The following is a 20,593-nucleotide window of genomic DNA, read 5'->3' as shown; positions in this document are numbered from 1 at the left end:
TATTGGAGCATATAACAAACGTTTTATTATGACAGGGTCTCAAAGGCACAGGCACCATGCAGGAAAGGAGAATATTGTATTGAGAAATCCTGTAGAACTTCGCGATGTAGTCATATGATTGAAGTTGTGGACAAGATCTCGATTCTCCGACAGCACGGACGCTAGTTATGCACAACTGGTCAGCGCGAAAGTTAGCATTGGCTCGTACATCTTTCAACATTTTCCTCAACCACCGCTTGAAACCAAAATTTCATTCGAGTCTTCTCCGCAAGCTCCACATTGCCCATCACGAACGCCAGTCCGCAAGGTAACATGAGTTTGATCCTCAACAAAGAAACCCGCTCCGGATGACGGTTTTTGTGCCTCAGACTGTGCGGCTCATGTGCAGTTTCATCTCTCTATCTCGGTTCACTCTGTTAACTTCATTGTCTATGTTCACTGCCAAGGACGGGATGGGTAGGTACGGCTCGGAATATTCTTAATATTCCATATACATGAGCAAGCTGGGCTATCCTGCGAAACAGCTTGTTGCATTGGCTGCTGACACTATGTCTCTAAATACTGCGGCTTTGGTGAAGCGACCACCAAAGTTCCTAAGTCATTGTAACCTCATTCGAATTGCTCACAAAACCTTCAGTTAATATATGAGCCCTGAATTGCCCTTCCATGTAGTAAAGCCGGAGCTACCATGGCCAAGATGACCTAGATTACGATAAAGGCAATAATCTTTCTTACATGCACCGTCTGTCAACATACACATGTTCTTCCAGCGCATATTCGTAAGGGATATCATCCCCATCCCAGGGTCAGCAACTTCTAAGAAACTAAATAATAGGTTCTATAATTCATCTGCGGTTTGGAATTATGTGGAGTGTGTAACCATAGCATATCATTACCTACAAGGAGCGGCTAGTGGCAAATAGCAACATTAGTAAGGAGCAGTTTCAGGGGCTCGGGCTCCCACTCTTGCCAGTTCCGAAACTTCTTTAGGAATACAACAGTCTCCACAAAATCGCGCAGACGCTTAATATTTAAATAATTAGAAAATCCGTACGAAGATAGAAGACAATATATTAGGACCAAAAGAAAACGAAATAGGCAACGATCGTCGCCAATAGGTAGTCAACAACGCCGCATGGTTTTTGCCAATAAGACCCTAACCCTCACATAGGCCAACTTACCGTGAAAACAATTTTTCGCCGGACTTGATCACACAGTTATAAGTCGTGGCACCACGCACTGATCAAGACTGTTCATTCCTTCCGTCGATTTGTATTATTGTACGATAAATTCTAGGATATCGTGCATTGTTTTCAGTAAACGGGATTACGTTCTCTATTTTAAATATATACAGCTAGTTCAGACATATCCCAATTTTCTGTCGCCACATCTATTTGGACGCATCTCGATTGTCGAAGTTTCAACCACAACAGTTCCCCACTCGTGAACACTAAAATCAACAATGGTTTCAGCATCTAAAGCCAAGCGTCAAGCCAAACGCGCGGAGACCAAGTCCTCTAAGGCTTCGTCTAAGGTCTCTTCCGCCGCAGTCTCTGTCAACGGTGAGTCTGATACCGAGGCCGAGATCGTTGCCACTGAGGTGGCCAAATTGAAATTACAAGAGGATGAGCACGGGCTATCCGATCGTGTCACTACCGGTGTCTTGTCTAGTTTGGTTACCAGTCGAGATGTCAAGGTGTGTACTTCTTTGAAGACTGAGAGGATGATCAAACTAATCGATTACGTCACGCAGGTCACGTCCGTTTCATTGGTGTTCCACGGAAAGGTTTTAATCCAGGATTCTACCCTCGAGTTTAATTACGGTCGTCGATACGGTCTTCTCGGCGAGAATGGCTGCGGCAAGTCTACGTTCCTTCGAGCCATTGCTGCCAGAGAATACCCTATCCCGGAGCAGATCGATATTTACCTTCTCAATGAGCCTGCGGAGGCCACAACTTACTCCGCCCTCGAGTATGTCGTACGCGAGGCTGAGAATGAGCTCAAGCGACTGGAGCAGATGGCGGAGGATGTTTTGGAGAAGGAAGGGCCTGAGTCACAAATTCTTGAGGAGCTGTACGAGCGAATCGAAAGCATGGATCCTAGCACTTTCGAATCTCGTGCGTCTTTGATTCTCAGAGGATTGGGCTTTACTAATACGTCCATCAAGAAGATGACGAAAGATATGTCTGGTGGCTGGAGAATGCGTGTCGCGCTGGCCAAGGCGTTGTTCGTTAAGCCCAGCTTGCTACTTCTTGATGATCCCACTGCTCATTTAGATCTGGAGGCATGTGTGTGGCTGGAGGAGTATCTCAAGCGGTTCGACCGAATTCTCGTGCTTGTTTCACACTCTCAGGATTTCTTGAATGGTGTTTGTACAAGTATGATTGATATGCGATTGAAGAAGTTGAACCTCTACGGTGGTAACTACGACTCGTACGTCAAGACTCGTGCTGAGATGGAGACCAACCAGATGAAGGCCTATAACAAGCAACAGGAAGAAATTGCGCATATCAAGAAGTTCATTGCATCTGCCGGTACGTACGCGAACCTGGTTCGCCAGGCAAAATCCCGACAGAAGATTCTCGACAAGATGGAGGCCGACGGTTTTATTGAAAAGGTTGTTCCTGATAAGGTGTTTTCTTTCCGATTCGCCGATGTCGAGAAGCTTCCTCCTCCAGTTTTATCTTTTGATGATGTTACGTTCTCTTATTCGGGCAATGCCGAGGACAATTTGTATGAGCATCTTGACTTTGGTGTCGATATGGATTCTCGAGTTGCTCTTGTCGGACCCAATGGTGTTGGCAAATCTACTTTGCTCAAAATCATGACCGGTGAACTGCAGCCAACCAATGGTCGTGTTTCCCGTCACTCTCACTTAAAGCTTGGTGTCTACTCTCAGCATTCTGCCGACCAACTTGATCTTCGCAAGAGCGCACTCGAGTTTGTACGCGACAAGTACCCGAAAATCTCCCAGGACTACCAGTTCTGGCGTCAGCAGCTTGGTAGATACGGCCTTACTGGTGAGGGCCAGACAGCCACTATGGCGACTCTCTCCGAAGGCCAGCGGTCGCGAGTCGTATTCGCTTTACTCGCTATCGAGACACCGAATGTCATCCTGCTCGACGAGCCTACTAATGGCTTGGACATTCCCACTATTGACTCGCTCGCTGAGGCTATCAATGCTTTCGAGGGTGGAGTTGTCGTTGTCTCGCACGATTTCAGACTCTTGGACAAGATTGCTAAAGACATTTACGTATGCAATAACAAGACAACTACCCGATGGGATGGTTCAATTTTGGAATACAAGAGCAGTCTAGCAAAGAACATTGTTATCTAAGTGGTCCTTTCGTTGTATTTAGCTTGTCGTGTCGTTTGTTAGGTTCTTTTGGCTTTAGGCACATCGTACGGGTTTTAGAAATCATAGGATATGAAAGGTTGTCTTTTTCTTGTATTTTGTTGACGGGGTATACGCCGGATGTGGCTGATCAAATTATCAGGTGATACAGACATTGGAGATTGTAGAGTCGTTGTCTTTATTGATAAGACTTATTCTATAGAATTCACGGTTGTACATGTGTTGCACACATACCTCATATTTCAGCTGGCAAGTACATCTTCCTTTCAGCAAACAGCACACATTCGCGATTTTACTTCTTGTCGTAGACTCCCTGCAAATACTCCAACCACTGCTCTAACTGCCATCCAGAGCTGACATCATTATTAATAATACCGTCAACGGCAACAGTCGGCGTGACATGCACTGAGTTCTGCCGATGCTGGCGCACAAACAACTTCAAGTCGATCGTGATCTCGTTACCGATGTTATGTCCCGCGCCGTCCTCCGAAGGGGGAATAGCCAGTAGCTTCAGTATTTCGTCCTTTTTGATACCCACGCTTTCGGACGCAAGAGTAGCGAGTCTGTCGTATGTCTGGGCGCGAGTCTCGTTGTAGACTGCAGTATCGTAGTATTCCGAGGCGTGTTTGAACAGAACATTAGAGAATTCGAAGAACTTCGAGGCGTCAAGCTTCTCAACCGCGAGCGCGGCTTCGTGAACCAGAGTGGATGACGGATGCCAAGGCTGAACGACCTGTCGAAACACAAAAGTAAACGCGCCGGGGGGATACTTCTTATCTAGCTCTTTCAGAAGTGAGTTGTAGACGGTGTTGAATAGACGACCTGAGAACGGGCAGACATAGTCGAGATAGAGATCGATGACGTGCGGTGTAGGCGATGAAGCTGCACTAATTGACGAGCCGGCAGCCAGCTTATGGGCGAGGAAGCGAGGCTGGATAGACATTGCGAATAATTGAGCAACAATTGGTGAAAATATGTGGACTTGTGTGATGTGATGGACGGCCAAGTGTGGGCTTCAAATGTGCGGCCCGGTGTTAAGAACTCGAGGCATCGTCGATGACGCAAGAGAGCAAGGCAACAAACAATTCGCAATCATCGACCAAGATCCAGAGTTGCTCCCCCTCAAATTTGTTTATGATTAGTAATATCCAGAAAACATATTCATAACGATAAATCGTGTCTAGCAGTTGAATATATCTATTGACACAATAGCAAAGTTGAGCGCTACGATCGGAGTTAATGGGAAATCCGAAGACTTATAAATCGGACATGTTTAATTATTGACCCTGATTTAAGAGAGACGACGCACTCAAATGTAATAAAACTTTCACCCTAATATAATATCATGAATCGCATGCATTATACATCGGCGGATATTCGCCATGGCTACTCAAAAATATTCTACAGATAACATGATGCTCATACTCTATGCCTACGCTGCGGATAGGAAAGAGTGACTCAAGTTAATAAATTTTCATGCTCAATGCTTAACCTGGGGATAGCGCACGGTTGTCGAAAGTTTTTACAATGTAATGAATTTCATGCGCGTATTATACATCAGCGGCTATTCGCAATCGCTCATGCGAATATCCACAGTTAAGATGATAGATACTACCTTCATGACTTATGCTCCACCTGGAGCTAACATCGGGCCTTATGTCGACCTGGAGAGAGAGCACGGTTGACCCATGAAATACAATCCAGGCGACGACGGTTCTTCGAAGTCGCTGATTCCCTACTTTGGGGAGAGCGCACGGTTAAAACCGCCCTCACGATTCCTGTTATATCCTATTTAGTATCCAATGCTGATGTAATAAACGTGTAGTATAAGAATACATACATGTATTGTCTATATTGGGGAACCTTCTCTTTCGCCACGGCGCCAACGTTATTACCAACTACGCGTTTCTGCTTGGTCGTTCCGAATCCCGCAAAGCCCATTAGCTTCGCCATTCGCACTGTCTCATCCTCTTCAGAGTCATTTGCAGTATCCATCGCGTCGGGCGAACGAAGGCGTCGAACAGGTGAGGCACTGGGAGTCCGAGAACGTCGTCTGCCTCGATTTTCTGTAGACCGTCTTCTGTCCTCACTCGGACTCTTTCTCGTTCTCCTTCGCGGCCTATCCACATCATCTCTGTCGTAATCCCTTTCTCGGGATAGCGTCCTACTTGGAGTTCCGCTACGCTTGCGCGAATCTGGCGAGCGGCTACGATCTCTGCCAAGTCTAGAGTCTCGAGAATAGCCGTCATCTATGTCATCGTATCGAACCATTCGCCGGTGGCTGTCTTCTTTCTCTCGATAGCGAACACTATCTTTAACCCGTTCCCGGTCTCCTCGGTCTTCCCTCGGACTTCGGGACCGTCTGTCACTTCGATAAAATCTACCTCTGTCTCTATCTCTATCCGGGTCTCTGTGTTTCTCCCGATACCGATCACTTCCATAGTCACGATCACGATGCAGGTCCCTATCTCGCATTATTTCCCGATCGCGATAATGTCTCTCTCTGTCTCTGTCTCGATCGCGCTCTCTATCCCTGTCTCGATCACGCACTCTATCCCTGTCACGATCGCGCTCTCTATCCTTTCCCCGGTCTCGATCTGACATACTTAATGATGTCACGCACAATCACTCGTCGCCCAGCTCGACGTATTACGGCCCTTAAAATCTCAGAAGACAAAATTACTGGAGTACCTCTGCGTCGCGTATGTTGCAGGGAATGTCTGTCTATCCAAGTTTCTGGTTATGGGAGCTGGTGCTCAGGCTTGCAACTTCATGCAAAAACCCTAAATTCTATAGTTAAGTACCCGCAAAAGATTGGATCCCTAACCCAACGTCTACCCTAATCCGGAATTTGGCAACTGCGTCGTATGATTACGAGGCCGACTGTTTCTTATTACCGTCTGGTACCGGTGTAGCTCAATGGCAAATCCTGAATCTTTTAATATCACAGGTCATTACGATGACGTTACCGGAAGATAAATAAAATCAATGACCTTTTGGCGTTGATGCCAACGACGAGCCACGGATCAATCTTCGTTATTCACCCTGTGCGCTCTGCGATTTCTGTACAGAAAATCAATTTCGAACACGAGCAACTCAAGGGACCACCAATACCTGTCAATTGCGGCAATGTCGACCACAGATTATCCAGTCTACAAATGGCCCTAGGCACTGGTGCACCAACTAGCTCAGCAATCTAATGAACGCGCCTCGATCAGTTACTGATATCTCGTATCGTCGAACATATAACTGCGCGTGGGTGCGTGTACCAACGAGCTATGGTACTGACCCTGGCCGAATATTACTCGACTGCAAGATATTTTGAACGGCATCTCTAGATCAGATTCGTAAGCAACCGGCACTTGTGCTACATTTTGTCTACTAATATCCTCGACCGATATGCTCATATCGCCTTGACACGGTGTCATCGAACTTGAGATGCCCTAACACGACTATAACCTTTTGGCTTAGATACTATGTAGTTATAATTAGAATCGATTACTATCTCACATGACATCGCCTACTCTCATCAAAAGTAAATCTGTGCTGGGTCGTTGCTGGCCCAAAATATTACTCTTCCAGGATATCTAGACGAATCACGGTGTATGTGAAAGGCAAACAAATACAATTTGTCGTAAGACAGATCATCAAAATTAGCTCTTGGAGAACATTTCTGAGTATGTTGGAACAAGCAAAAGTCCGGAAGTTATGGCAGCCGCAAGGCTCACTGCCGACCGAAACAAAATAAATAAATGCAGCTGGATACCGCAAGCTCAGTTTACTAGACTTATTTATATACTATATTTGGATGGATGGATCACAATAATGACGATCTTATGACGGGTCCATAGATTTCATTAAACAACGAACGATATAATCTCTAAACACACAACAAGCAAACAACAAACTCCGGGCATTGCAACTGCCATACAAATCCCAATCAACGCAGACACTATGATACAGACCACATATATTTATCCCTACTCTGCCTTTCCTGTCCGGCGTTTGATAACCTCGACATAATTTGATGGAAAAAATCCTATTCTTCCATCTCGTAAACGACCCCTCCACCACGTAGGCTCGCCCTCTTCGGCGCCAGTAACTGTATCTTTTGACAAAATCGCGATAACCTCGCCCTTCTTAAAAGTCAACTCAATAGCTTCATTTTCGGGCACAAAATCGTAGATAGCGCGGCAGAATTCCAACTTGGAAGGATCAATAATTAAATCATTGCCGGTTGGCGAGCCACCAGCAACCACACCGTCAGCAATAGCAATTCCGCTGTTTCCAGCTCCCATAACCTGGTTGTCGTATCCCGACAATCTCATGTCGTCTTCCTGTCGAGTAGCAGAAATTGCTTTTATCAACTTGGACATCAAGTACGGTCCTCCAAACACCGCACCGAGGAAAACAAGCAGGGGCCAGACGGAAATCCGCTGGCTAGCATTTCCTGGAACACCAGCCGGACCGCCTTCCCGCTTGAACTTCTCGAACTCCCGCATATTGAGCCGGTTTTGCTGTGGCGGTACCTGGCCGCGCCCGGTAATTCGTCGCCATATCCGAACAAAAACTCTCCAAATTGCCAGCATTCCCAGCGAAGCCGATCCGATAATACTCTGTCGTAATGCAGCGACTTGTTCTGCAACGCCGACCATGGCGAAAAATGAACTGTGAGTAGCCATATACGTCGACTCAAGCATTTGCGCGAACCCGCCAATCGCACCAACGACAGCCTCAAGCATTTGGAAGGCTGCTGTAGTTGAGGACTCTAAAGAACCCGCTGCACCAGGTATCGAAGGACCTGGGCCACCATACAGACGTGAATATGGAGACGCATATGGAGAAGAGTAAGGTGAATATGCGGAGGTGTACGGCGAGGAGAAGGAGTATGGATTATACGCATTGGCGTATGGTCTTCCAGCGTAATTGTACGTTGATGAATATGCGGATGCGTTAATAGGAGCCTGGATCTGAGTGCTTGATAAAGGCAAAGGAGCAGGCCGCGAAGGAGCTGAGCTGGGCGATGTACCCGCTGCTACATTTGATGTGGAAGCGGAAGTGGTTGGTACTGCTCCTTGAGCCTGTGATGCAACATTCGCGGGTCCGGGGTTGGACGGAGCGCCGCCGCCACCGCGATCTTCCCATGGCTTTGGTCGTGGTATTGACGACATATTAATCTATGACGCTCTTGATGATATTGCAGAGCCAGGAAAAACAAGACCCAGGCAAGAAAGAGTGAGCGTCGGAAATAAAACGATAGAGAATTAGGGGAAGGTTGAGATCAAACGAAACTTACCAATCACTACATCTGAGGAGCAAACTCTGCCGGGCCGAAGCTTGTGACATTCATCGCAAACACGTATCGTAGTGATGTTTAGAGCGATCGCCTAACCTAACCCTTCCAGTTTGTTTGAACCCTGATTCCCTTCAAACCCTAGCCCAATGACGCTTCCGTCCACGACAACCCCAACACCTAGAATCACTTGTCACCTTAGATGGCTGTCAGTTTATTTTTATTGACATCTCACAATGATACATACATTCCGCTGGCATCTCTTTACGAAATATGGACGCAATAGTCTCCGGAAATACGGGGCGCTGCTTACAAATCTCTCGCACGTGCGAGATCACCAGCCGTTGAGAGTCTTGCATCATCCTTCAGTAGTCGCTCAGATGAGTGGACGTCGAATTTCCTTTGCCTGGTCGCCGGAATTGACTGCATCCGATGAGAAGTCGAATACGGCGCCAGGTGTTGTGCTCCCAGATACTTCTCCACGGAAACACAAGAATGAGATGTCGGACTATGCCAAGGCACTTCACCTGTTGAAGAACAATACTCCAGAACAGCGATTAGACGTTCACATGCCTTATTCTATGTACTTGAAATTGCAGAAAAGTTGGTCCAAATTTAAGGAGGAGATGGACATTCACGAGGATCAGAGGTATCATATATAGTCTCCGTTCTCCAGAGTGCAGCTGAAAGTTTGACGGTTTAGGTATCCACACTTGTCATACAACAGCTTAGATCAGGTAGCGACTGTGGTTACTATGCAAAGAGCTCTCCATGAATTTGCAGCTCGGGAGTTCAGCTTTGAAGTCAAAACGGGCGTTCGTGAATACCTCGCAAATCACTGGCCCCAAGGACTCGGCAGGATTCGGGATACTGGATCTACCAACATGAAGAGCACTCACGGCAAGTACGCTTACAGTTCGAAAGACCCTGATGGCTCATTCTTCTATAATGATGACGATGCTGGACTTGTCCTGCGGGTTGTCATCGAGGCCGGACACTCTGAGCATTATGGTAAACTCCTTCGTGACAAGGACATGTGGATGAAAGGTATGAATGTAAAAGCTGTGGTATTGATATGCCTCAAGGAATCACCAAGTTTCAAAAATCCTCATACTGCATATGAGGAGGACATCGACGATGTCGATCTAGAGGTGGGAATTATGAAACAGCATACCCACAAAGTCGTTCAAAGGAACTTAGAACAAGGCTTCTGCGGTCCCGTTGAATACCGCAATCGCATATGGTTTGGAAAATTGAATGACAGTTTGGCGCGTGGGCATGAAGGATCCTGTCAGAAGCGTGAGTTGCAATAATGCGTGATCAAATGGCCTGTCTACTCACGTTCATGCTATTTTAGTGGTTGGTTAAAGATGGACGGGCATATGAGCGTCTAAGTACGACAACTGGACTTAAAATACGTGATTTTCTCCTTGGTTGTGAATCCAGTGCAGCCAACGTTCCAGATAATGATGTTTATTTTGATGCTGATGGATATGTCCGTGGTCTTATCGATGCCATAGAGATGACTGCACAACACAGATATATAGATTTTATATGTGAGTCGTCCAGGCGTTCAACTTAACAGAAGGCAGGATGGACATCATCTCAGTTCCGGTTGTAATTAACACTTTTATTATTAATGGGCTGTTGACGATTTGCCGGTTTGCCGATATCGTATCGGCAAATATCGGCGACGATACTATATAGTCAGCCTCAAAATCTTGCGAATCAAACTACGAATAAATATCGGCAGGCGTAAATTTGTACAAGCAAGATTTTAATGGCCTTGGTAACAAGTTCCAGGTCTCTAGTGACCGTATATTCAGTAGTTTCATTTAATTAACGACACGGCAATAATTTTTTATGGGAGACGCGGGACATAAGCAGAAAACCTCTTTTACTTATTATTGAAGATACGGGGTCAAAGCAAAATGTGCTAGTCACAAGATTATGATTCACAGCAAATAGAAGCGAAGTTATTCTCGGCCCGCCTGATTCGGCACCACTCCCTCGGCTGAACGAGTTCCCTGCCCATCCGAACTGTCATCGTCTTCAGGTCCATTGTCGACTAAACCAGACAAACCTTTCAAAGGTCCTGTAATACCGCCAAGTATACTCAACGCCGCCCTGACGGCCTCGACGCAGGTGACGACTTCATTTCGGACGCCTTCGATCTCGCTGTGTTTAGCTTTGATCCATTCCAAGCGAGTCTTTATCCTACAATAGTACAGGCATTAGTAAATAAATCACTTCGTTTCCAAATTTGAAGGAATTCGGGCACCGTTTCCGACTTCTAAAATTATCAAACTGGGATGCGGCCTTAACCCATGCTGCGACATCCTAATTTGTCATAGTTAGCAAATATTGACAAATAGAGTTATCATAATCTTAAAGGTTAATGCACATCGGTAAATGCCTTGAATTCGCTGTAAATCTGCCGCTGTTCCTCGTGGGAACGCGTCATAATATCACGATACTCCTCAAAAATCGTCGATTCGTCAAAAGGCTGGAGATGCTGCAGACCAGTTGCAGTCGCAGCTTGCCGACTTGATGAGTTCGATTCAGTTTCGGACATAATGAATGAGCCCCGAATCTGAAGTTCGGTAAGCGCGGTCAAGCTAGTAGAAAACTTTAACTCGTAGCCTGCTGCAATGTAAGCAGGTCAAGTTGATATGGCATATATTGTGAGAGAACAGAGCGAGTATTGCAAAGAATTGACAGCTGTAAGAAGAGAGGAAAACAGTAGAGCACATCGACAAATGTACACATGCCCGCAAGTATGATGATCGGCCGAAGCGAGCAACAGATATTACGCATATAGAGCACAAAGCTCCAAGGTAATGCCTGTTATATAGGTTAGGGTTTGCTCAACTATCTACCGCACCAACTTGGTCTCACAACTTAGAGAGACATAACTCCTTATCGATATATTAACGCTTATCGAGACGTCCATCACTGCTCTGATTCGATGAAGTAGAGAGTGCTCAAAATGCAAGGGGCCGAGATGCACTGACTTATGTTGCTGAACGATCTCCCTTACCAATAGTATTAGTGCATGTAAGATATTTGAAACTCGCGACTACCAGAAAGGAAGTTAGGATATATAATATTCCTGACTGTCGCGGTAATGGCATACACATGCGGCATATGTTCGCGTTCTGATCCATCGCTGACTTGTGCACGTTGTGCAAGCTCTCAAGTACTACCTTATCGGCTCGAAGTCATCAACGCCCTCGCCACTCGCTCGACTACATCTCAATCTGTCGCATCATGCTTATCGGACGGCGCCTTGCCGACAGTAGATGCAATCTCACGGCATAAGATAGTACTAGTAGAACTGAATAAGACTTTGCACCAAGCTCGGCATACTCTGGCGGGGCTGAGAACTCGCGCGGCGACTTTGCGGCATGAAGTCCACACGAAAGCTCACACACTATCGCGGACTGCAACGGCCTTACGAAATGCACACTCGTTGCAACTGGACACAGTCACCAGATCCCGCGATCGTGCGATCTCAAAAGTCGATACAGTGCGGTCCAAAGGTCGAGATGAGCGCGAACGTGTCTTAAACGACCTTCGAGCAGCCATGGGAGTGAGTGTCAACGACGGTAAGCTCAACATTGGCGGCGTCAATATTCCAGACTTTGGTTCCCTAACAGGATTGTCTCCGCGAGCACTGCTGGCGACTATGGAAAAGACGTGTGTTTTGGTTACACTATTGGCTCGGTACCTGGAAGTTCAGTTGCCCTATGAGATTACCCTTCGTCCCGCTATAGCTATACGACGACGCCCACAAGTGCAGCAGTCAACATTTCGGAAACTATCCGTGACGGCAAAAATCGGTGCACTTGCCGAGCGCGAACGCAGTCGAAAGGAGTTGGATATGTTTCTGGAGGCTTTGACACTGCTAATATGTGACATTGCCTATCTCTGCACTACCACCAACGAAGAAGCACCAACCGACAAAGTCGACATATCTTCATATCTCGACATCGCTCCACATCTATGGAGACGGTTACGCAGTCCAGATGTTGATAACCTGGGATTTTTTCTAGATCCTGCAGTCGTGCTCGTGGTGTTACGGGAAAAGAACCAGGTGGACGCAGATATGCGTGCATGGGCAGAGTGGCAAGTTGTGGAGACAGAGGGAAACGACGTGTCGGACGACGTTCTCTTGGTCGATGCACCGGAAGAGATAGAGAAGAAATCGAAGAATATATCTGACGAGCCTTGGACTGACGTTCGACGGCGACCCAAGAAGAGTTGGAAGGGAGTTGCTTGATCGCTTGAATGATATGGCGAGCGTAGGAGCTATTGGAGACTATGGCGTTATGGTTACCTTTTTGACCTCCTGGGTTTAGTTGTAGGAGAGCAAACTATATTGCCTTGTACATTTTGCATTCGTATTTCTTATTGTAAGTACTATATTTTACATCAAGAATTTGTAGCATATATATGAATTCGGTTCATGTCTATATTAAAAGGTAACATACACGTTTCCAGTTGTACACTCATATATATCATCTGACACTATCCTACCGAACAAATATCCAAAAGCCATCATATGGAACCTCACGACACCATCGGAAATAAGACACCAAACATGCCACGCAAACTCAATTCACAGGCTGAATTTCTTGTATCGATGACTCCGCTCATCATATCCAGCTTGCTCGCTTAAATGTGCTAAGCGCCTGTTAGTATTCTTTCCAAATATAAAGCATAAGAACTTACATAATAAGAAACATTTACTGCAATATAAATAATCTTCGTCCGACCTTTCGCAACCCAAACAGCGGTACTCCACATCGTCTGAGCACATGCAGCATCCTAAAGCTGCGTCTTCTTGCAGCTTGCCGCTAATAATATTATTTGCGACTGAGGGCAATATCACCGACGGCACCTCAGGAAGATCAGCAACATCGGTTAATTTCGATGCCGGAAAATCTCTACAGTATATTTGGGGTGACTTCAGACTTTGCAGTCGCGCAAGCAAATCAGCTTCCGCGTCATCATCTCCAACATTTCCGTTGTCGCCTGGCGTCTTGCTGCCATCAGCTTTTTGTTCCTCCTCATCGTCGCTAGCAAGTCGAACGTACATATCGACTAATTCTTCGGCCTCTTCATCTTCATCTTTCTCGTCGTCTTCGTCAGGGAGAGACTTATCCGGGACGCCTGACCCAGGTAACGAAGTGTACATCTTGACTAGGCGGTCTGCCTGTTGCTCAATGTCTGTCTGCTCGCTTTGAAATTGTGCTGTATCTTCTTTAGACAAACCCATTTCTTCAGTGTAATTCTCAAGGTTCTTATCTTCGGGCACTGAATACGAAATAGCTTTTTCTTCGAGCTCTTTGCCATCATGTGATGCATTGGCCTGCTCTGACATATCCGTTTCGGAAATATACGATCCTAGCCGCTTCTCAGCATCAATCTGAGAATCATTAGTCTCTTGATCTAGTGCTTTCTCATCTATTGTCATCTCAACTGGCTTGTTGTTATCACTAGCCCTGTGGTCCAAATCCTCGGCCACTGCTTTCAGATATCCTCTGCCCAGAATTCCACTATCACCATTCTCAGCGTCTGTGGAGACTACTATCGAACTCTCTAAATAGTGCAGTTCAGCCAAATCATCTGCTGACAGCTCCCATTCCTTTGCACTCAGCTCACGCAGTGCCTCCTCAAAATCATTCTCGTCTACCTCGACTAGATCTTTCCACTTGTGCTCCTCCTCCAGCGCCAAGGGCTCTGCAGTCGCATATGAGCCCAGAAATATCCGTGGATCGACGTCTTCTTCAGCAGCGTAACTTGTGACTGGCTTTGTTATACCAGAGACGGGAACTCGGTTGAATAGCTTAGTAAAGCGCTCGGTGAGTGCGTCGATGGAGCCCAGTGCATCTGGCGACGATTCTCGCTGTCTAAGTTCGTGTCTAAAAGGTATATTAGAACGTATATCAATCGGCCATGTGGAAAGTTAGTTGGGCATACGTAGGAGCAGATAATGCTGAGAAACGCGCCAGTAGATCTTCTGTCGAAGGGTCAAAATTGGCTTCGTCTTTTTTATCCTCGCCCGACGGACTTGATCCTTGCGGCGGAGACGACATATGTCCATTAAATGTCCCAATATAGGGATAACTAGAAATTAAAATTGAATTTGATATAAGTCAATGAGCACATAATATCTAACATCCGATAATGGACGCATTTTATCGAGCGCAATGACACACCAAGGCGATGACGTTACGTTTTATCCCGGGTAACCTAACCGCCGAGCGTCAGTCAGTCATCTTCACACGGTCGCCAAATGCGTAGGTACCTTTGTCGACACCATTCCTAGATGATTCCACTGACAGACGGCATTTATTTGAATATATACATAACATAACATGTCGCAACGGAGTATAATGCACATTTTGCGGCCGCCGCAGGACCATTTGCTTGCTCCGCCGCAGCCGCCAATCTCTTCCCAGAGTCATTCGTCCCCGGGAGGGGAGAGCATTCTCAGCATGATTCGATCACCACAATTTCCGCCTGCGCCCATGGTTGATAACATACTTTTGCCATCTTCTCAATTGCATTATTACCAACAGCCACCATATCAGCAATACTCTTCGGAATCTTACCCTATGCAGTCGCAATATCTACCGCAGCCATCACAGACTCTAGTTTCGCCGGCACGAAAGGAGCAATATCCGATTCAGACACTTACACCGCCTGCGGTACCCTCACCTAAGTCGTCCACGAATTTGAAAGCTGCAGATCTTTTTCTAAGGTCTTTACAGAAATCAAAGGCCCAGTCAGCGTCTTCGATCAGGGCACACTCACCGATTCGAGCCAAATCGCCAACTCGGCCAAAAGTCAAGACCCGGAAGTCTACAGCAAACAGTGTCCTTCCACCACCTCCCGCACCGCCTCCAAAGCCAGACATATTACCCGTGGAGTCCACGGATGAGTTAAATCACACTGTGTTGGCACGCCATGACCCACTAATAAATGACATTGAGCTAACCAGTGCGCATGCGGTATTGTACAAATTTGTGCCCGATACGAGTGCATGGGAAAAGCTACCTTGTCAAGGTGTACTGTTTGTATACTCCCGTCGCGCATCGACGGCTTCGAACGGATATTACTATCAAAATGGTACGGACTCGTGGGAAGAAGCCGATGAGCATGTCCTTGCGATCTTGAACCGCCAGTCCCTGAAAAGCTTTTTCTTGAAATTGGAGGATATTACCGATATCGAACGACTAGACGAGTTTGTGATGGTCAGATCGCCGTATAATGCTGTTGAACCGTGGGAGGTGGGTTATGAAGATACGACTGCTCCGAAGCAGCCTGATGTTTGGGGCTTGTGGATCTACATGGGCGAGGACCGCGCGACGGTTGAAGAGTTATGCCGGTCTTGTATCGGTGAACGCGACGACGATGAGAAGAGCCATAAGAGTATCGAGGAAGAGACTGTGAAGAGCATGCCTAATGGCCAAAGCAATTTGGAGCTTTTGTTCAAACGAGCTGTGGACAACTTTGCCAGAGGCGATCTGCGGCGAAGGCCAAATGGGCGTTAAACTGGAGTTTAGTCCTTTTGGATGCGTTTTGGTTTTTCTATCGCATAATTTGGTTGTACATTAAGGTTTTGCAACTACTCACATGGAAAAGTGAAACCGAAAAGAGTGTTTAGCAAACTTCCGGTGCTTTATCCCCAAGTTAATCCACTAATACATTTTTAATATAAAGCACTAAACCTGAGGTTGATTATGCTGGTCGCAACAAAAATTTTCCTTGAAACCTCCCAACAAGTCGGTCAGGGCCTCTGCTCTAGTAGCATTTCCTGAAATCTACATCCTCCAAGTCAAGATTGCAGTATACCACGATCAAGATGCCGTCCAAAAACTCAGTTAACAAGCCAAAACTTGCGTTGCAGCAATCTCGCAAATCAGCGGCTGGCCAGAAGCGCAAGAGCCGGCTCACAGTCGCGTCAGCTCTCAGGGCCGGTATCGCGAAAAGCAACGTGGTTGTTCATGGACGAGTCCTGTCGAAGAAGCAGGCAAAAAAGGCTGAGCGAAATCAGCGGTACATGGCTCGACGAGGAGTTAGTGTTATAAATGGCGAGATTGTGATCAAAGCAGAGGATGCTGATGTCGATGAGAAGATGAGTGGTGAGTGACTGCAAGTTGGCGAAAGATCCTCAATGTGGTAAATTTTAACCAAAGGTTCAGATATTCTGCAGAGCTCAAGAACGCAACTGAAAAAGGCAGAGAGGCAGCAACTATTCGCTGTTGACCGGCAGCAAATTGAGAAAGCTGTAACCGAATCCGCCATGGAAATTACGTCGACTGGGAAGGGTACTACTTTAGGGGGACCGCCAGAGATGGCATAAGTGAAATTATCATATTAAAAATAACAAAAACTTTTGTAGGTCTTGGAGTTTGTGGGTTCTGCATTATTTCGGATCATTAAGCAATTGGTCATTGCCGTTCATTTACATTCTGCGCAGTTTCCGTCATTCCTGGCTTTTGCGGCATTTGTACTGCATGCCACTTATCCCTGCAGACGACAAAATGAGTATCAAATGATTTCTTACGGCAATATACGACAGTAGACTTCAGTTGCATGCTATTTATTCAAAATGCCAGACCAATCCGAAATTTATGCATAATATCCAAAAGCAAATTGACCCATATTACTAACAGCTCAAATTTAAACCGCATTCTATCCGTCAGCTTCAATATCTACACATCTTCATTACATATACCCACGCTCGAAGTACGATACCGACGCCGCCGAATGTACTTGCAAACTGTTAACCGATAAATCCTTTCAAAAACTCCAGTCGCTTCTTCTTTTGCCGAGATTTGTTCTTGCCGGTCTTCGGAATGCGGATTAGGACTTTATCGAATATTTCCACTAAGACGAATAAGTTAGCACCGCCTGAAGCACCTGTGTAAAGAAGCAGCGACCGCTCACGTATAAGATCAAAATCTATAACGACTCTCTTCACCTCTCTCAAGAAAGATGCAATGTAAATTAATGTATTAACATTAACTCTCGGCATAGCCTCAAATATCAGTTGAACGCCGTCGTTGCCTTGGGTGATTATATCGTACACTTTCTCGGGAATGACACCTCCATTTACCAATTCCAATAGCTGGATAAATTGCTCTGCAACTGAATGTGTTCCTTTGTTTCCATCCTTTGCCAGCGAGTCTAAAACTATACTGTCGAAATCGTCACCATTGTCGAGCCAGTTGCGTACAAGTTGTCCAACTATCTCATCACCAGGACGTCTAAAAATTTCTCGTGTAATTCGAGTTGACAGAAAGTCGACGCACTTCCATATCTCTCGGGGAATATTTAGCTGCGGCCCAGTTTGCAGAGCGAGAAACCCATGTCGTGCCCCAGAAGGCTTTCGGATCATATCTTCGAGTGAGGCACCGAAGCAAGACGGTAATACGTTGCCATTAATTGAAATAAAGTAATCTTGTCGATTGATGATGCGCAGTATAAATATTTCCGAGATATGCGTTACATTTGGAGGAACTTTGAATGACACACGCACCATCTGAGTAGCACCGGGCGGCAAAACTCCTTGGGGAGTCCCAACTTCTATCAATGACCCATCGATGATCTCAATCTCCCAGGCAACTTGCGTGTTACCACAATTCTTTAACTTCACTGTCTGGTGGACGGTCGAGAGTACCGTCATATCCGGGCAGAGCAAATCAGTTTTGTCAACTTCCACCTTGGGCCTAGACTTATTTTCTCGTGCATCTAAGTCATGGAGCAATCTCTTAACAATCTCCGCCCGCTTATCGGCGTCCATAAGCATTGTGCGTAACTCGAAGGTAGCTGCAACGGGCTTATGATCCGATGAAATGTAATGCATGAAAGTCTCGTAATCCAATTGTGCTAATGACGGATATGTGGTATATAGTATTCTATCGGTATATGCCGGTACTCGCGCCTTCTCACTTGTGTCAAATACATTTGTTCCAATGTCGTATTTGTATGTTGGTTGGAATGAAATGGGTCCTTCTTGGAAACCGACTAGGACTGATCCCTCTTTTATTTCATTTCGAAGCTGGTCCCAGAACAACAATGCATTATAGTCATTCTTGGCAATAAGTTGTGAAATATCCGATCGGTCCATGGCTAGTCGATAATTAAGGTCACCAAGAATGAACACAATCGAATTAATCTCCTTTTCCGGGCCGACATGATCGGTGTTAACTGTTGCCGCTGTTGTTGCAGTGGTGGATGTTGAAGTCGAAATCGTTGCCGCTTTATCAGAGCCATCCGCTGTTGGAATTGCAGGAGTTCCTGCCTCATACTCCTTAGCCACGCCGTTCTCCTTAATTTTCATTACTGCAACCGCATCTGCCGCAGCAACGACCATGTCGTCTTCTGAGTATGTATCTAAGACTCGTTCGTCTAATTCATCCAGTAGGTCGCCGTTTTGATACAGCAACTCTTTCCGATTTTTTCCTCCGTTTCGCTGTTTTCGAAATAACTTGCCATTAAAAACAGGTAACTTCAGCCGTTTGTCCAGTTCACTCATCTCCCACCGCCTTCGCTCGACGGCTTGAGGCGCGATTCCAGAAGACAAGTGCATATTGGCTACAGCAATCTCGACGCCAGCAATGCCAGCCAAATCACTCTCGCCTAGCGTAAAGCGAATACAGACGGCGCCCTTATTTCCCCAGTACCCTAATACTCCGGTGCCGGCAGATGATATTTCGAGCTGCGTGATCTGAGACGCCAACTTTTTATGAGTGAACATCAGCAGGACCATGCCCAGCAATTCTGAAGATGCCGACAAAATATAGGATTCACCAAGACATTCTAGAACTTGATTCGCCCACCTGGCAATCGTGGCTTGGTTTGCGGAAAGCGTCGTAGGTGTCAAGGGATCAGCCTCCTGAAGAGCTACGAAAAAGATTCCGAGATCCTGCAGCTCTCCTGAATCCGACAGCACGTTTGATCCGAATAGAAGTGGTCTTAAGTCCTCGCCAATGACCTCGCCATGTAAGTTCCATGTAATCAGACGGATTTGAACAGTTTTCTCCTCAATAAAGGCGTCCTTCTCTTGGATCAAACGGGTAGTTACGTAGTCTGAGCTTAACGGGTCCTCGAATGACGAAATTTGGGTCACCTGGACTTGCTCCTCCAATGTAGCCAGCGCACTTCGCCATGCGAGTAGAAATTCCGCTAGATATGTCACTTCCGATTTCGGGATGCTGCCAATATCATAGTCTTGAAGCTTCAATGTCATGCGATCCGAATCCATACCATCTTCATCAATCGAAATTGTATCATGGACAGACAGATCCGTAGCTGCAGGCTGAACTGAAGAGCCAGTGGGCGTAACATTTGGCGTTTTCGTTTTTGGTTCCAAAATGTAGAATGGTGTGTCAATTGTTCCGCCGGAGTCGGCGCAAGATGAAGCGTGGAATGTTAAATTGTGCGTACTTGTCGAAAGGACGAGGCTGGTCATGGTCGAAGCATTTGATCTGTTGCACAGATATTAATACCAGGCTATATTGTACTAACAAATCATAAAATCTTACATCTATGTTCCTAGCAAAGATCAAATACTGGAATAAGGCGGAAACGCAGCCGAATTGCCGAACCTTCCGCTTGGGATATGTGCCGTTGCGATTAGAGCGCAACAATCCTTTAGACAAGTGGATCTCCGCCAAATACAGATGATCTGGTATATTGATCTATGAGAGAAATGTGTACACTATCAAGTGAATAATCAAGTCCATGTACATATGTCGAGTGTGAGCGCTGACATACCTGATGTATTGCTGTTGGCTCAGTGTAATCAACACCCCCCATACGGCCTGTCGATGAATCCGCGTTCCGTAAATGTCTGTTGCTGCACAAGCTGCGGCAGACATTGGGTTTGACTATGCATGGCGCTAGTCCGCTTTGAATTGAATCATAGC

At 46.2% G+C, this 20,593-nt stretch overlaps 11 protein-coding genes across 11 annotated transcripts; 5 read left to right on the top strand and 6 right to left on the bottom strand.

Moving 5' to 3' along the window:
- The first annotated feature begins 1,084 nt into the window (after positions 1 to 1,084).
- V1513DRAFT_444451 (P-loop containing nucleoside triphosphate hydrolase protein) lies at positions 1,085 to 3,614 on the top strand. The gene is made up of 3 exons (XM_066897965.1): positions 1,085 to 1,118; positions 1,172 to 1,696; positions 1,754 to 3,614. Exons 2-3 carry the CDS (start codon positions 1,463 to 1,465, stop codon positions 3,335 to 3,337), a joined length of 1,818 nt encoding a protein of 605 aa, XP_066753581.1. The 5' UTR covers positions 1,085 to 1,118; positions 1,172 to 1,462; the 3' UTR covers positions 3,338 to 3,614.
- On the bottom strand, positions 3,510 to 4,347 carry V1513DRAFT_444450 (uncharacterized protein). Its single transcript, XM_066897964.1, has one exon. It carries the CDS (start codon positions 4,296 to 4,298, stop codon positions 3,648 to 3,650), a length of 651 nt encoding a protein of 216 aa, XP_066753580.1. The 5' UTR covers positions 4,299 to 4,347; the 3' UTR covers positions 3,510 to 3,647.
- Positions 4,348 to 4,663: 316 nt separating this feature from the next.
- V1513DRAFT_444449 (uncharacterized protein) lies at positions 4,664 to 6,117 on the bottom strand. Its single transcript, XM_066897963.1, has 2 exons — positions 5,196 to 6,117; positions 4,664 to 5,133 (listed from the first exon to the last, which is right to left on the bottom strand). The coding sequence occupies exons 1-2, from the start codon at positions 5,957 to 5,959 to the stop codon at positions 5,091 to 5,093; spliced, it is 807 nt and encodes a 268-aa protein (XP_066753579.1). The 5' UTR covers positions 5,960 to 6,117; the 3' UTR covers positions 4,664 to 5,090.
- Positions 6,118 to 7,170: 1,053 nt separating this feature from the next.
- Positions 7,171 to 8,686, bottom strand: V1513DRAFT_444445 (Peroxin 13, N-terminal region-domain-containing protein). Its single transcript, XM_066897962.1, has one exon. The coding sequence runs from the start codon at positions 8,524 to 8,526 to the stop codon at positions 7,336 to 7,338; it is 1,191 nt and encodes a 396-aa protein (XP_066753578.1). The 5' UTR covers positions 8,527 to 8,686; the 3' UTR covers positions 7,171 to 7,335.
- Positions 8,687 to 8,884: 198 nt separating this feature from the next.
- V1513DRAFT_458467 (uncharacterized protein) lies at positions 8,885 to 10,230 on the top strand (the record flags this gene model as incomplete). Its single annotated transcript, XM_066899696.1, has 3 exons — positions 8,885 to 9,297; positions 9,352 to 9,920; positions 10,019 to 10,230. 3 exons carry the CDS (start codon positions 8,885 to 8,887, stop codon positions 10,228 to 10,230), a joined length of 1,194 nt encoding a protein of 397 aa, XP_066753577.1.
- Positions 10,231 to 10,368: 138 nt separating this feature from the next.
- On the bottom strand, positions 10,369 to 11,389 carry V1513DRAFT_444440 (uncharacterized protein). Its single transcript, XM_066897961.1, has 3 exons — positions 11,053 to 11,389; positions 10,930 to 10,988; positions 10,369 to 10,865 (listed from the first exon to the last, which is right to left on the bottom strand). Exons 1-3 carry the CDS (start codon positions 11,221 to 11,223, stop codon positions 10,625 to 10,627), a joined length of 471 nt encoding a protein of 156 aa, XP_066753576.1. The 5' UTR covers positions 11,224 to 11,389; the 3' UTR covers positions 10,369 to 10,624.
- Positions 11,390 to 11,499: 110 nt separating this feature from the next.
- On the top strand, positions 11,500 to 13,162 carry V1513DRAFT_444437 (UV radiation resistance protein and autophagy-related subunit 14-domain-containing protein). The gene has a single exon (XM_066897960.1). The coding sequence runs from the start codon at positions 11,776 to 11,778 to the stop codon at positions 12,928 to 12,930; it is 1,155 nt and encodes a 384-aa protein (XP_066753575.1). The 5' UTR covers positions 11,500 to 11,775; the 3' UTR covers positions 12,931 to 13,162.
- V1513DRAFT_444435 (uncharacterized protein) lies at positions 13,005 to 15,031 on the bottom strand. Its single transcript, XM_066897959.1, has 4 exons — positions 14,962 to 15,031; positions 14,634 to 14,906; positions 13,383 to 14,575; positions 13,005 to 13,334 (listed from the first exon to the last, which is right to left on the bottom strand). Exons 2-4 carry the CDS (start codon positions 14,747 to 14,749, stop codon positions 13,270 to 13,272), a joined length of 1,374 nt encoding a protein of 457 aa, XP_066753574.1. The 5' UTR covers positions 14,750 to 14,906; positions 14,962 to 15,031; the 3' UTR covers positions 13,005 to 13,269.
- Positions 14,947 to 16,391, top strand: V1513DRAFT_444434 (uncharacterized protein). Its single transcript, XM_066897958.1, has one exon. It carries the CDS (start codon positions 15,032 to 15,034, stop codon positions 16,208 to 16,210), a length of 1,179 nt encoding a protein of 392 aa, XP_066753573.1. The 5' UTR covers positions 14,947 to 15,031; the 3' UTR covers positions 16,211 to 16,391.
- V1513DRAFT_444432 (uncharacterized protein) lies at positions 16,382 to 17,331 on the top strand. Its single transcript, XM_066897957.1, has 2 exons — positions 16,382 to 16,801; positions 16,862 to 17,331. Exons 1-2 carry the CDS (start codon positions 16,522 to 16,524, stop codon positions 17,020 to 17,022), a joined length of 441 nt encoding a protein of 146 aa, XP_066753572.1. The 5' UTR covers positions 16,382 to 16,521; the 3' UTR covers positions 17,023 to 17,331.
- V1513DRAFT_444430 (Endonuclease/exonuclease/phosphatase) lies at positions 17,134 to 20,387 on the bottom strand. Its single transcript, XM_066897956.1, has 3 exons — positions 20,210 to 20,387; positions 17,610 to 20,152; positions 17,134 to 17,549 (listed from the first exon to the last, which is right to left on the bottom strand). Exons 2-3 carry the CDS (start codon positions 20,134 to 20,136, stop codon positions 17,446 to 17,448), a joined length of 2,631 nt encoding a protein of 876 aa, XP_066753571.1. The 5' UTR covers positions 20,137 to 20,152; positions 20,210 to 20,387; the 3' UTR covers positions 17,134 to 17,445.
- Between the last annotated feature and the right edge of the window lie 206 nt (positions 20,388 to 20,593).

The sequence above is a fragment of the Lipomyces chichibuensis genome (genome assembly GCF_038497645.1).
Source record: "Lipomyces chichibuensis strain CBS 12929 unplaced genomic scaffold V1513scaffold_15, whole genome shotgun sequence".
In the NCBI taxonomy this organism is placed as follows: domain Eukaryota; kingdom Fungi; phylum Ascomycota; class Lipomycetes; order Lipomycetales; family Lipomycetaceae; genus Lipomyces; species Lipomyces chichibuensis.
Note: the sequence above shows the minus strand (reverse complement) of the source record. Positions and strands in the feature narration are given on the sequence as shown.